This window comes from Amphiprion ocellaris, chromosome 5, assembly GCF_022539595.1.
Source record: "Amphiprion ocellaris isolate individual 3 ecotype Okinawa chromosome 5, ASM2253959v1, whole genome shotgun sequence".
Taxonomy (NCBI): domain Eukaryota; kingdom Metazoa; phylum Chordata; class Actinopteri; family Pomacentridae; genus Amphiprion; species Amphiprion ocellaris.
Window position 1 is genome coordinate 37,139,069 of NC_072770.1, and position 14,265 is coordinate 37,153,333.

General features: G+C 33.3%; 2 protein-coding genes across 7 annotated transcripts in view; one reads left to right on the forward strand and one right to left on the reverse strand.

Annotated features, from left to right (window-relative positions):
- cenpp (centromere protein P) overlaps positions 1-14,265 on the forward strand; it is a 150,579-nt gene that overhangs the window by 120,818 nt on the left and 15,496 nt on the right. The gene's annotated exons all lie outside the window — the stretch shown is intronic.
- ecm2 (extracellular matrix protein 2, female organ and adipocyte specific) overlaps positions 1-14,265 on the reverse strand; it is a 33,296-nt gene that overhangs the window by 13,443 nt on the left and 5,588 nt on the right. For 2 of the 3 annotated variants that reach the window (XM_023263545.3, XM_055010657.1), the window contains exons 2-4: positions 13,454-13,588; positions 12,105-12,266; positions 3,621-3,809 (exon numbers count right to left, since the gene is read on the reverse strand). In XM_023263545.3, coding sequence (XP_023119313.1) covers positions 3,621-3,809; positions 12,105-12,266; positions 13,454-13,586 — 484 coding nt within the window. In that variant the 5' untranslated portion in view covers positions 13,587-13,588. The remainder of the gene's footprint in view (positions 1-3,620; positions 3,810-12,104; positions 12,267-13,453; positions 13,589-14,265) is intronic. The other variant, XM_035945106.2, reaches the window with a different exon arrangement.

Genomic DNA, 14,265 nt, shown 5'->3' on the forward strand with positions numbered 1-14,265 from the left:
TAAGAACTTAAAGCTGCCGCAGGAAAATATCTAGAAAACTAAAATGTCTTTAGCCTTCCTGTTGTAGCTGCTAAATCTAAGTTTGTTAAAGTAGAGACCTGAGATTTAAACTCTGCTATTCTGAGTTTAAAAATTTGTTGCAAAGGGTGCCAAAGAAATGGGAGAATACTGAAATGTAAAATTAAAATAGAGGCACATATCCGTACAGTAATGGTATTTTTACAGACCAGACCAACTTTAGCTCACTCATCAACACTAAAGCTGTTTTAAAGTCATAAACATCCAACAGATAAAACATGAAGAAGAAGCTTTTTATCAAAGAATCCTCTTCATAGTTTGACTGAGAATGAACATCTCTATCAGTAGTTGGATGAAGATGTTTCTTCTGACTATAAAACAGCTTTTAGTCTGCAGATAAACAGATTTCATACATACTGCGGAAACATGTATGTAAACAGTTGCATGTTTCTGTTAATATAAACTTCATGCTGTACTCATCTTCAAACACGGATGAATCATCGTCATGTAAAGGTTTTCTGTTGCTTCACCTTCATACATGCAGACAATTAGTTTGTCACTTTGACGCAGCATCGTTTTCTAGATTTTTCATCGACTGGTTTCCCATTTACAAGAGAGGAGACAGAAAAAAGATCTGAGGAAAATGTGTAATTGAAATTTTTCTAACAGATATTTCATGTGCGGCTTACATTTTGTCTGGTCGAGCTTCAGACTAAAAGATAAAAGATTGAAATTTGAGAGAACTCAGGATTGTCTTCTATGCAGAATGACACAAATCAGAAGAATAAAGTTGAGTTTCTTTGATTATTAACAAAGAAAACTGTAATCAACATGCACAACCTCACCAGTAGAAAGATGTTTCACCATGCTGAATGTATCTCCAACAACTTGCTCCTCTGTTCACTGTTTTAGAGCCATGCTGCATTTATTTTATTGATCCAGCAGGTTGGATTGTCCTTTAATGATCGTTTTAAGACAAATTTTAAGTCATTTTGAATCATTAAGTCCTTGTGGACTATTTTATATAATTTTGGACAAATTTGAGTCAATTTTGAGCAATAATTTGAAGCGTTTTTGAACAGTTTCATCATTTTGGACATATTTGGAGTCATTTTGAAAATTTTCACCATTCTGAATGTATCTTCCAACAACTTGCTCCTCGGTTCACAATTTCTGAGCCATGCTGCATTTATTTTATTCATCCAGTAGGTCGGATTTTCCTGTCTCTCCCGTCATCTCAGTTTTGTGTCTTGTTAGTCAATTTGGGTCAATTTTTAGTCAAGTTTTTGTCAATTTGTGTCTCTTTTTTGTCATTATGACACTTTTTATCGCTGTTTTGCATCAATTTGTGTCTCATTTGTGTCATCTTGTGTCTAGTTTTTGTCATCTTGGGTCTAGTTTTTGTTGTTTTGCATCTTGTTCTTGTCATTAGTTACCTAATTTTTGTTGCTTTGTGTCTCTTTATGGTGGTTTTGTCTAGATGTTGACCTAGTTCCATGTCTCCTCTACATATTTTTCTCTCTACATTGTTCATCGGCTATAGAAAGATGTTTCTCCATGCTGAATGTATCTCCAACAGCTTGCTCCTCTGTTCACTGTTTCTGAGCCATGCTGCATTTATTTGGCCCAGTAGCTTTGATTTTCCTTTAATGATTGTTTTAAGACCATTTTTAGTTCATCTTGAGTCATTTTTGAGTCCTTGTCAACTATTTTATGTCATTTTGGACAAATCTGAGTCAATTTTGAGTGATAATTTGAAGCGTTTTTGATGATTTCCATCATTTTAGACACATTTGGAGTCATTTTGAAAATATATTTCAATGTTTCCTGCCTCTCCAAACGTCTCTACTCTATCATCAGCTGTAGAAAGGTGTTTCACCATGCTGAATGTATCTTCCAACAACTTGCTCCTCTGTTCACTGTTTCTGAGCCATGCTGCATTTATTTTACTGATCCAGTAGCTTTAATCTTCCTGTCAACACTGCCTGCAGTTCAACCTAAAATCTCTGTGAATTTTTATTTCCGTGACTGTTGGTCTCATCTGAGTCACGAACAGCTTCACGTTTGCGCCAGAGTGCAGAATTTTATGTTTTTTACAGAGTTTGGTTAACAGAAAGTCTTAATTTTTAGCAGATTTTTAAAAGAGACGTTAAATATAGTGATTTTAAGCACAGATTTGGTGAATTTCCCAAGCGGAGCGGCACCTCGTGCAGTGGAAAAGTCAATAACCAACTGTTCTTTGTGTTTTTAAAGGTTCTGGCTGATAAATTATGTAATTTTGTTGATTTTAAAAAAGATAAGTTGCCTTCTAAACCTACCGTTTGGGTTTTGTGGTTCAGTTCACCTCTTTTGTCCTACACTGCTGCCATTGCTAATTGCATTGTTTAAAATTTTGATGCTGTGAAACCGTCAGTAAACGGTGAAACCAGCCCTGAACATGTTAAACGTGTCCCCCAGAAACATACAGACGTGTTCAAACAACATGTGCTCTAAATGATCCAAAATGTGAAAACCACATTTTTACAGCCATGATGGAAACAGAGCAACATACTGAGGCGTCAGAGGTGGAAACTGTCGGGTTTGATTTCCTCCAGGAAAGTAAAATACTGACGATCACACAGAGAAACGAGATGTTAAAGAGGAGAAGGAAACACATCTGAATTCAGTCTGCTAGTCTGAACTAGTTTCAGAATGTACACTGTAAAAAAAATAAATAAACCCTGTCGCAATCTGCCAGTAAAGGTCCAGAAACAAAGGTGAAATACTGTCATGTTCAAGAACTGAAAGTAGTGGCAAATATCTGTAAATAGTGATATTTTTAGTGTGTTTAACTGCAGTAAAATAGTGTCATTTTGCAGTTATACATTGTAAAAGACCAAAGTACTATTTCAAAAGATTTCTGTTCTTTTTTTTCTTTTTTTAGAGCTAACATATATGAAAATCTTTTTACCATTTTTCAACCCTTAATATGCGCACTTTTTCATTCAAATAATTATAAATATCTGCAGTGAAAACACATTATTTTTGCAGTGGAATGTTGTAAAAGAACAAACACCCACATTATTTACAATTTTATCCTTATTTTATCCTTAATTTACATCAGTTTTCTTTAAAATAACTGCAAATACCTTAAACTTAAATAAAGTAGCATTTTTTTAAATGTCTTTTATGGTCAAATTTAAAAAAAAAAAACTTGTTGCAATTTTTATTTTAGTTTAGGTTTTTGTGTTTTTTTCTAAGTTAATAGTTCAAAAAAGAAAGAAAAATCTTTAAAATAACAGTTAAGAAATTGTATTTACCATTTTATAATCTTTAATCTTCAGTTGTCTGCAAATATCTGTAAGAAATTACTCTGATGTCGACATACAATTTTTTTTGCCACCGTTATTAAGACTTTTTTAATATGATTGTTTTATTTTGATATTTGTATTTTAACAAAATGGGTAAATATGTAAAATAGCAACAAACTGTTAAATTAATAGTTAGAAATAGTTCTTTTTTTTTCTCCAGTGTACGTTCTCTACAGTTCTGATTAAACGACTGATAGCTTCCTCCCTGCTGCCTCTGGATGCTGCTTCATGGCGGCTCCATGTTGCTTCTACCTGGATCCGTGCAGACGGGGCAGCACCGGCCGGGTGGGGTGAAGGGGAACAGGCAGTCGACAGGTGGACAGGTGAGCTCGTCACAGACCACCTGTCCGGCGCTGCACAGACAGGTGACACAGGGCTTCGGAGACCAGACGGCCTGATTGAACATGGTCAGACCCTGGTAGGAGCACTGGCCCTGCTTACCTAAAACAACAACAACAACAAGATAATTTAACATCTGTAGGAACAACAAGAAGACAGTTTAACATCTGTAGGAACAACAAGAAGACAAAGTTTAACATCTGTAGGAACCAGCCATGATAGAATAAAAGGTAAAATTTGATGTGATGTTGAAGGACAGTGACGTAAATCCATCTGAAACTGAAGAAAGACAGATAGATAGACAGACAGACAGACTATAGATAGACTATAGATAGTTAGACTATAGACTATAGATAGACAGACAGATAGATAATCACCAAAATGACACCATTACCAAAAAGACTCTCAGTCGAACAGTTTTGGATGGATTAAGACTCACTGACCTCAAACAATCCCAACAAGCCACAGATTTATCTGCCAGTTAACCATCTGAACCCCAAAACTTGCTGCCAGATTTGAAAAGTTATCATGTTTAAAAAGTGCCAAAGTAACACTATTTGTTGGAGCCAGTTGGAGAGAATTGGTGGATTTTCAACTTTCTGACAGCCCTTAAACTAAAAATCTATAACATTTGTGTCAGGAGTCTTGATATTTGGTCTAAATCGCTTTATTTAAGGCATCCAATATTTAACAAATCGCTAAAATTAATTGTTTTGCTTGAACTAGATTATGCAAAAAATTCTACTGTTCTCTATGCAACCGTGAAGTTATTAGTGACTCAACTGTGACCAGCAGTCATGTGAGCAAAAAATAGGTTGAACTGCAGGCTGTGTAGTAAAATATTTAGCAAACATAGAGCCCCCGATGTTTTCTAGTCTTGGTATCATATGGAAACACTTGGAAAAATGTTGGACAGTCAAGATTTTCCAAGTTTTGTTGTTGTTTTGTCCAGTTTCTAAATTCTGGACTTTATATTACAGTGAAAAATGAGACAGTGAAGAAAAATGTAAGAAAAAGCAACATAAACCAAGCTGGATACGTAGCAGCAAACAGACCACCTTAGATATTCAGTTTATTTTACTGTCGGTTCTTTCTAGAGTGAAAAAGATTTTGAAGAGGCTATAAAAATGTAAACAGTTGAATATCTGTAGCTTGTAAAGGATTGGGAGGATGTTGGACATGTTGATTCCAGGTTAATGTTTCCCTGCTTAGAGTTCAGAGGGTTAGAGACCTTTAAGTTTCCCCACTAGGATGTGACTCTTTAAATAGTTCACTGGTTGATGCCATAAAATCCTCACATGTTGCTCTCAGCAGAACATCCTGTTTCTGGACCACAGCTGAGCAGATGGAGGAGTCTAATTTAACCAGTAAACACAGTAAACATGACCAGCTGTGGGTCACCATGTCATACGCATGAAACGTGACGCTTCATTTCATTCGTATAATCTGGATTTTGGTTTCATTATTTTAGTTCTTGGAGTTTGGAATTATGTTACTTCATATATAAAGAGCTCAGTCGGCCAAGAGAGTCCAGGATAGTGGTGTCCTGATAAGATAATGTTTTATATTAATAGTATCCCTCCTGGTTGCTGCTAGTTTCAGTGAATATTAAATGTTTATTTTCCTCACATCTCTTCATTTTAACATCCTGTAGTTGTAGGCGAAGCACTATTGGTCTGTTTTGCACCAAATAAAAGTCACATGATGTGTCAAACGCCTCCTTTTATGGAGCGGGTTCAGAAGAAAACCTCCTTAACAAGGACGATGTCGTTAATCAATACCATTATCTGTTCTTGGTACATTCTATCTGATTGATGTTTGTTCTCTAATTGATTTATTATCACTGACTGATACCAATATATCTGATTGATACTCATCATCACTGATTGATATATTACCTCTGACTGATTTACATTATCACTGAATAATGCTGTTAACACTAATCACTACCAATATCGCTGATTGATATTGTATTACTGATTGATAGCCATCATTTCTGATTGAAAGCTATTAAGTCTTATGGATATCAATATCCCTTACTCATACACCATCTGTGATTGATACCATAATGTTTTACTGATACATTATCTGTAATTGACACCAATAATTTTTATTGATCCATTATCTCTGACTAATACATGACCTCTAATTGTTACTTTGTCACTGATTGATAACAGTGTCCCTCATTGAGCTCTAATTGATACTAATATCTCTGATTCATACAATATCTCTGACTGATACATTATCTGTGATTGATACCAGTATTTTTTATTGATACATTGTCTATTATTTATGCCATTATCTTTGTATGATACCCATCAGTTCTGAGTGATACCCATTATATCTTCTTTATACATTGTATCTTCTTGATAAGTTATCTCTTATTGATACTCATTATGTCTTACTGATATCCGTGATATATGATTGATACTAAAATCTGATTGATACTTTATCTCTGACTGATACCTTTGTCTCAGATTGAAACAAATACTACTTATTGATACATTATGTATGATTGATACTAATTATTTCTGATTGATTCCATTACTTCTGATTGATACGCTATCCTGGATTAATACCAATATCTCTGATTGGTCCCAATGGCTTTGGTTGACATCATTATGGCTGATTTATATATTATCTCTTATGAGTACCCAAAAATCTCTAATTGATCTATAATCTCGCATTGATAACCAATATCTCTGATCTATACTATTGCCTCTGATCACTACCAGTATCACCAGCTGATACCATTACCTCTGATTAAAGCATTATTTCTAATTGACACTATCATCTGTTATCAGTACCATCATCTCAGATTGATACCCATTATCTCTGAATGATACATTATCTCTGATTGATACATCATCTTTGATTGATACTAATATCTCTGATTGATACCATTATTTTTGATTGATCCATTATATGTGATTGATACATTATCACCGATTCATACATTATTTCTGATTGAGACATTATCTTTGATTGATAAATTATCTTTGATTGATACTATTATCTCTGATTGGTACATCATGTCTGATTGATACCAATATCTCTGATTTGATAACTATTATCTCTGATTGATAAATTATCTTTGATTGATACTATTATCTCTGATTGATTTGATAACCATTATCTCTGATTGATACATTATCTCTGACATGATAACCATTATCTTTGATTGATAAGCATTATCTTTTTTAATTGATAAGCGTTATCTTTGATTGATAACCATTATCTCTGATTGATACATTATCCCTAATTGATACATTATCTCTGATTGATACATTATCCCTGATTGATACATTATCCCTAATTGATACATTATCTCTGATTAATACATTATCCCTGATTGATACATTATCCCTAATTGATACATTATCTCTGATTGATACATTATCCCTGATAGCAGTTTTAGGTGTTAATGGTCCCGCTATCACAGTAAATCCTGGACATGTTGAACTTTCTTCACAGTTCTTCATCTCTGGGTTCAAACAGCAACTCTTCTCATCTTGTTTCTGTCGGTTTTTCTGGTTCTCATAGTAGAAAATGTCTTAATTCTTCCAACAAAAGCCTCAACGTTTGACCTCGATGGTTATGGAAGAAACAGTTTGTCATTGAGGACGGACCGGACCGATTCAGAAGCAGCTTCAGCCTCCGTCCTGCTGATTCCGTCTAGTCGGACCTGAGTCCTGTAGTTTAGACAAAACAGTGATTTGTAGCGTTTCCACTCCTCCCTCTCCATTAAGTTCAGCTTTCAACACCAGCGACGGGACAAGACGAGGCTTCGACCGGCCGTGAGTCAGTAGGAAAGACTGTAAACCACCGTGAGGCTCTATTTGGAGTCTGTCATCCAGCCTTTCTAATGGATAGCTCTCCGTTAGCGGATAGCAACACAGGTAGTTAGGAGGTTATTCCCGTTTCTGTCTCCCTGTCATCTCCACCAGAGCACTCATACTTTAGAGCTTTTCTTTTCTCTTTAAGATATTGTCGTAGAATCTCTTTGCTGCCCGGTTAAATTGCAGGGTTTTGTCTAAATGACACGTCAGGACGAGCTGCTGCACCTTTATGTGTTTCTGCTGCGGACGGAACAATTAGCCTCACTGTTGGATGATACTGGAGGAAGGAAAACGAGTTTGTGATTCGATAAAAATGCAGGAATTTCCAGCAGATGGCTCGAAAAATTCAGTCTGGAAGCAGCTATTCATTCTAGAGGGATTAGAGGGATGTTTTTAGGGGTTACATCTGCAGAGAAAATGGCAAAGGATTTTTAAAAATGCTGTTCTTGACGTCTTGCATGGTGTAACAATGACAACAGCATCCAGAACAGATTGTTTGCTTTGGAGGATTTTCAGATTTTTCCTTGTGGAGCTTCGTGTTGCTCATTTAAAGTCGAGCTAATCAGTCGTGTTGTTTTGTTTTGAGGTAACGGCTGCAGATGTCTGACTTCAGAGTGATTTATGCTCTATCAGACAGACTTCTCTTGGAAAATAAAAGAAAACATGTGGTCCTTTAGTGTCAACCAATAAAAACAGCTGTAGTCTGATGTGACAACAATCAGAAACGACAAATGCTTCAATAGTGAGTCGATCATTTTGCAGTTTTCTAGCTCTTCCAATCAGGATTTTATCAGTGTTTTATCATTTAAAACTCATTATCTTTGTTTTTTTTGCTCTTTTGGTACCAAGATAATATTTTATCATGTTTGTTTAGATAATGTCGTCTAAAGTAAATATATTTTCATTAAATACAGATTTTTTTGGGAGGAAAATTGTGTTTTCGGGTACAAAAGAAAACAGTGTCATAATAAAGAAACGTATAGTTCAGCAAATGTGCCAGAAGACGGTAAAATTCTGTAATGTTTAGAAACTTCAATTCAATAAAATTTCATTTATATAGCACGAATTTACAACATATTTCATCTCACAGCTCTTAACAACCTTACAAACTGTAAAATGAAAATAACTGAAAATATCGATAGAATAATTTTATTTGTAGCTTAGTTAATTATATTTTTAGTTGATTTAAATGTTTTAAAATCCTGTGTATCACACAGATTTTTTTTAGCATTTTTTAAAATGCCGAAAATATAATATACAAATCATTATAAAAGCTAGATTAATTTAATTAATTAATTTAATTAATTTAAATTCTAAATAATTCCATAAATGTCTAATGTGAAATAATGGTGAAGCTGAAATCTAAAATTAAATTACTGTTAAAACACTTTTGTAAATTTCTCATAATTTCATTAGTATTTCCTTGTGAGAGAGTTTGAACACTTAAAAATTTGTAATTTTTATTCGATGGTATTTTTATAAATGTTTTTGAAATTCCTAAAAATAGAATGAATTTTAAAAACAGACTCTTAACTAAAATGTCTGTTTAAAACATAAATGTAAAAAGTACTTTGACTGTTAAAATAATAATAATTTCTCATAATTTCTTAAATATGTCCTTTTTATTTAATAAATGTTACGTTCAAGGTTAATACTATAAATAAGTTTCTTAAATTACATTCAATTAGTGACATTTAACAGAAAACTAATCATAAATTCTGTAACATTTACACCAATTTGCTAAATAAATTTAATTTTAAAACAGACTGAATTAACGTCTCATCTATAATAATATTAAAACATAAATCTAAAAAAATCACTGTTGAAATACTTTTGTACATTTCTCATAATTTCAAAAATATTTCCTTTTTTAATACATGACACTGTTAATTAACAGAAAAATAACTGTAAGTTCTGTAAAATTAACAAAAATTTTCTTGACAAATATGACAGAGCTTGAACCCTTTCAACATGTTTAATTTTACAGAATTTTTCTTTTCTATTCTATGCATTTTTTAATGTATTTTTGAACTTCATAAAAATCTAAATACATTTAAAAAAAAGATGGAATTCATGTCTAATGTGAAATATTATTAAAACATAAATACTTTGTTAGAATACTAATAATTTCACAAATATTTCCTTTTTATTTAATAAACAAGACTGTTACATTTAATGTTAATACTATAAATATGTTTCTCAAACTACATTAGATTAATGACATTTCACAGAAAAAGAATCTTTAGTTCTGTTAAATTTATACCAATTTTCTTGTTAAATGTGAGAGAGCTTGAACACATTAAACGTGTATTTTTGCAGAATTTTTCTTTTCTATTCCGCAGTATTTTTAAGTTTTTTTTAAAATTCAAAACAATATAAATACATTTTAAAAACAGACTAAATTAACACGTCGAATCTGAAATAATAATAAAATATAAATCTAAATATTACTTTGACTGTTCATAATAATTTACAGAATTTTTTTTCTGTTCTACAGTATTTTGTATTTTTTTAAGTGTTTTTGAACTTCATAAAAAAAATATTTTCGAAAGAGACTCTTAACTAATGTCTTAAAATATAAATCTAAAAGAATTTTTTCTGACTGTTAAAATACTAATAACTTCACAAATATTTCCTTTTTATTTAACAAAACTGTTATGTTTAAGTTGAATACTATGAATATATTTCTCAAATTACTTTTACTGACATTTAACAGAAAAAAAATATATATCAATAATTATATCAAATTGTAATATAAGTTCTGTAAAATTTATACCAATTTGCTGAATAAGTTTAATTTTGCAGACTTTATTTCTGTTCTGCGTAATTTTTTAAGTGTTTTTGAAAATCATAAAAATCTAAATTAATTTAAAAACAGACTGAATTAAATTAAAAATTAAATTAAAATTAAATGAAAACACTGGTATTTTCAAAGATAATTACCATTAAAATAATTCCTCATAATTTAGCAAATATTTCCTTTTAATTTATTAGATGAAATTATTAAAGCCAAGTCAAATACTGTAGTTTAAATACAATTAGAGATAAGTTTTTCATACATTTATTTTTAAAATGAGAGATATCTTGTATATATACACAAATTTTATCTATTTAAAATGTTGAATAAATGTCTTTTTATCAGTATATAATATCTACAAGCATTGCTAATCTGCCTAAATAAAGTTTCTAGCATTATATATCTATGTTATTATTATACATTATAGATAATAATGTGTAAATAATCTTCAGTAAACACCAAAAAAACAAATAAACACAAAGGATCACATGTAAAATTAAAGCAGAAAACATATTAGCCAATGGAAAATGACTGTTTTTTCATGTAAATTTAATTTTCTGTCATTTTACACTAGTTTTGGAGCTCCAGCTGCTGTAATATTTACACTTTATGCTGTTTCTTAATGCAATATCCAGTCAAAGATGTCATCTGTATAATCTTTATATCAAAATCTTTTCTGTTCAAGTCATTTTTGTTTCTACGAACTTGATCCCGTTTGGTTGTTGTTACTGTACAGTCGTTCTTACGTCCCAAACAACAGCGAAACCAGAACAAAACAAAACAAAAAACCCTCCCTGCAGCTCTGAAACCAGATCAGCACCAGGCTTCCCTTCTAATTACATCATTCAGACTTTAATGTGTTGAGGCGAAGGACTTCCACATGGCCCTGAGGTTTCCTTTGTCCTCGTCTCTCCCTGACGACTGTTTTTCCCACTCGTGTTTTTCCGTTTTGTTCATTCTGGAATGTGATGATTTGTCATTAAAATTACTGAGCTGTAATAACAGGAAGCTTCGTAATGAGCTGCTCTCTCACTGCCACTCGTTTTGTTCGGTTTTATTGACCAGAAAACTCTCCGCTACCTAAAAATTCCAGTCGCAAAAATAGACGCTGATCATTTCCATGTTGGTTCACACATAAACGTACGAACACGGACGCAAATTACTGGTTTAATTGGGGTTTTTTATGGGTTAAACATGTATGTTGTTATTTTCTGAACAGGAGTTTGAAGGTTTATTTTTGGATTTATGACAGATTTTATGCTAGTAAACATTAATACCATCAGGTTGACTTTAGTTTTACTTTGTGTTTAGTTGGTTATAGTGATCATTTATCCATTAAAGTCCAGTAGTTTATATCCATTAGTCCTGATAAAGTCTGAATTAGTCCTCTAACCAACCTTAGTTAACAATGGTACTAGTTTACTAAACCTTGGTTAAGGTTGAGTTGCTGGTTTATTCCGTCTTGGTTAAGACTGTTACTCGTTTATTACATCTTGATAAAGACTGTTACTGGTTTAGTCCATCTTGGTTAAGACTGTTACTGGTTTATTCCATCTTGTTTAAAACTGTCACTGGTTTATTTGGTCTAGGTTTAGGCAGTTACTGGTTTAAGCTGAGGTATTGGTCCAATTGACTTTGGTTAACAATGGTACTGGTTTACTAAACCTTGGTTGAGGCTGAGTTCTGGTTTACTTGACCTCGGTTGGGACTGTTATTGGTTAACTCGACCCTGGTTACAGCTTAGTTCCTGGTCTCACTGACCTGGGATGATGTTGTAGCTGGCGTGTTGTTCTTCGAGGTTCTTTAAAGGTTGTAGAAACAGACCATTTCCTCGGTTTTCAACTGGTTCCACTGGGATGCCGGGACCAGGAACCAGTCTGATCTTCAGAGGTCTAGAGCGCCCCGCTCTGGTTCTCCCGAGACCTGAAACACATGATCAAACTAATAATCTGTACAGGGACTTGTTAATTTACAGCTGGTTTTGACTGTTTTCTCCAGGTAATTCAGTAAAGCTGGTTTGTTTGTGAGACAGTTTTGATCCTGACTTTCCAAAAATGACATTGTCGAGTTTTTTTGCATTAATTAAACCTAGATTTCCCTGATTCCAGTATTGACATAAATAAAAACAATGCAAGGGGACCGAAGATTCTATCCTGGCGGACTCCACATCTTACAGGCTGATCTAATGTTTTCTTGTGCAGTTTTTAGATCAGAAAATAAGACTAGACACTGAGTTACGAGGAGACAACACCTGAAAACACCAACTGCAGGACTTTTGAATGATCCATACAGTTACTGTGTCAGACGGTTGTTGTTTTAACGGCAGTTCCAATGCAAACTGTCCCGAAAACAACACAATGGGTCGTTCATATAAAACCAACTAAACTTGAAAAGACTTTCCAACCTTAACTCCACAGAATCAACACTTCTTTCATGTATAATAACTTTGGTATATTTAATGAAGCCATGCAAAGTTTTACCTTCATACTCTGAATGTTTTCAGATTTACAGGTCCTTGAGGTGCATAGATGCGGATCCACATTTTGATGCTTTTAACTTTTTGCAGGATTTTTGAGCCTCTTAACTTCTTGACTACAGGAGATAGACAGACTCTTCTTTAACCAACTTAAACCACCCAACTTTGTTACGGCCGGAATTGTGCTGTTGAAATAAATTCCATCATATTGATGCTCAAAGTTGGTTATAGAAAATATTGACAAAACCAGATTTAGTGTTTAGATTGTGATGTCTTTAGTGGATGCAAAACTGATCTGGTTGCAGTTTTTAATAGAACTCAAATGTCTTCTGTCTGTCTGCTGAACTGATGAAGTTCTGAGGCTCAGAAATGATGGAAAAGTCATCAAAAAAGTGATAAATTTGGACCCACCTCTATGGACTTCAAGGGTCTCTAACTCTGAAAATATTTGTAGTATGAAGGTAAAACTTTGCATGACGTCATTAAATATACTAAAGTCGCTGTAGATAAACAATCAACTGATTCTGAGGTTGTTCATTGACTGATTTTTCAAGACCCGTGTGTTTGTTTCAATTTTTACACCTGCTCAGTCAACTTTAAACCATCTTCTCAGCTGACTGAGCCAGATTCTTACCGTGTCCGTCCCTCTTCCTCTTCCCTCGTCGATTCCCAACGTCCTGGTTGCGACTTCGATCCCCGGCCTGGACGTTCAGGACGTTCAGGACCACCAGCAGCCACAGACTGGCCACCACCAGCCCCCACCTCATCCCTGTAGGGTCACAACAGAACAGAACAGGGTCAGAATTAGGTTCAAGCTGGATTTACAGCATTTTCACAAGTCTGGTATTAATAGACGTCTTTAAAAGCTTGAGTTTCAAATACTAAGTGAGTAACACCTTTCAGTCAAACATATAAACATGTTTCCGATAAAAGAAATTCAATTAAAATAAGTCAAAGATCTCAAATGTTAAGTGTAGTCCAAAAACTAGCAGCTGCACAGGAATCCTTCATTTATTCCCCTGAAAATGTCCTGAAAACTAAATATTTATAACTTTATATATATGTCACCTTTTAAAAGCAGAGTTTACAGACGGAACAAAAAGGAAAAGAAGGAAATGACAGATCAGTCCAAATATCGTGAAAGATTTTCAGAATAAATTAATACGACGGAAGATAAAATAATAAAATACCACATACAAGGTAGGGAAGGAACAAGTGGAATAAAAGAAAATAAAGGGTAAAACCATAGATATGAAGCTAAAAATTGTAATAATAATAGCAGCAATTGTAGATAAGTACCTAAATAAGTAAATAAAGGATAGAACCATAAACACAAGGCTAAAAATCCTAATAACAATAGTAAATAAGTCAAATAAATAAATAAAGACTAAACATGACTCAAAAATATTAGTAGCAGTAAATAAGTAAAATAAATACGAAAATAAA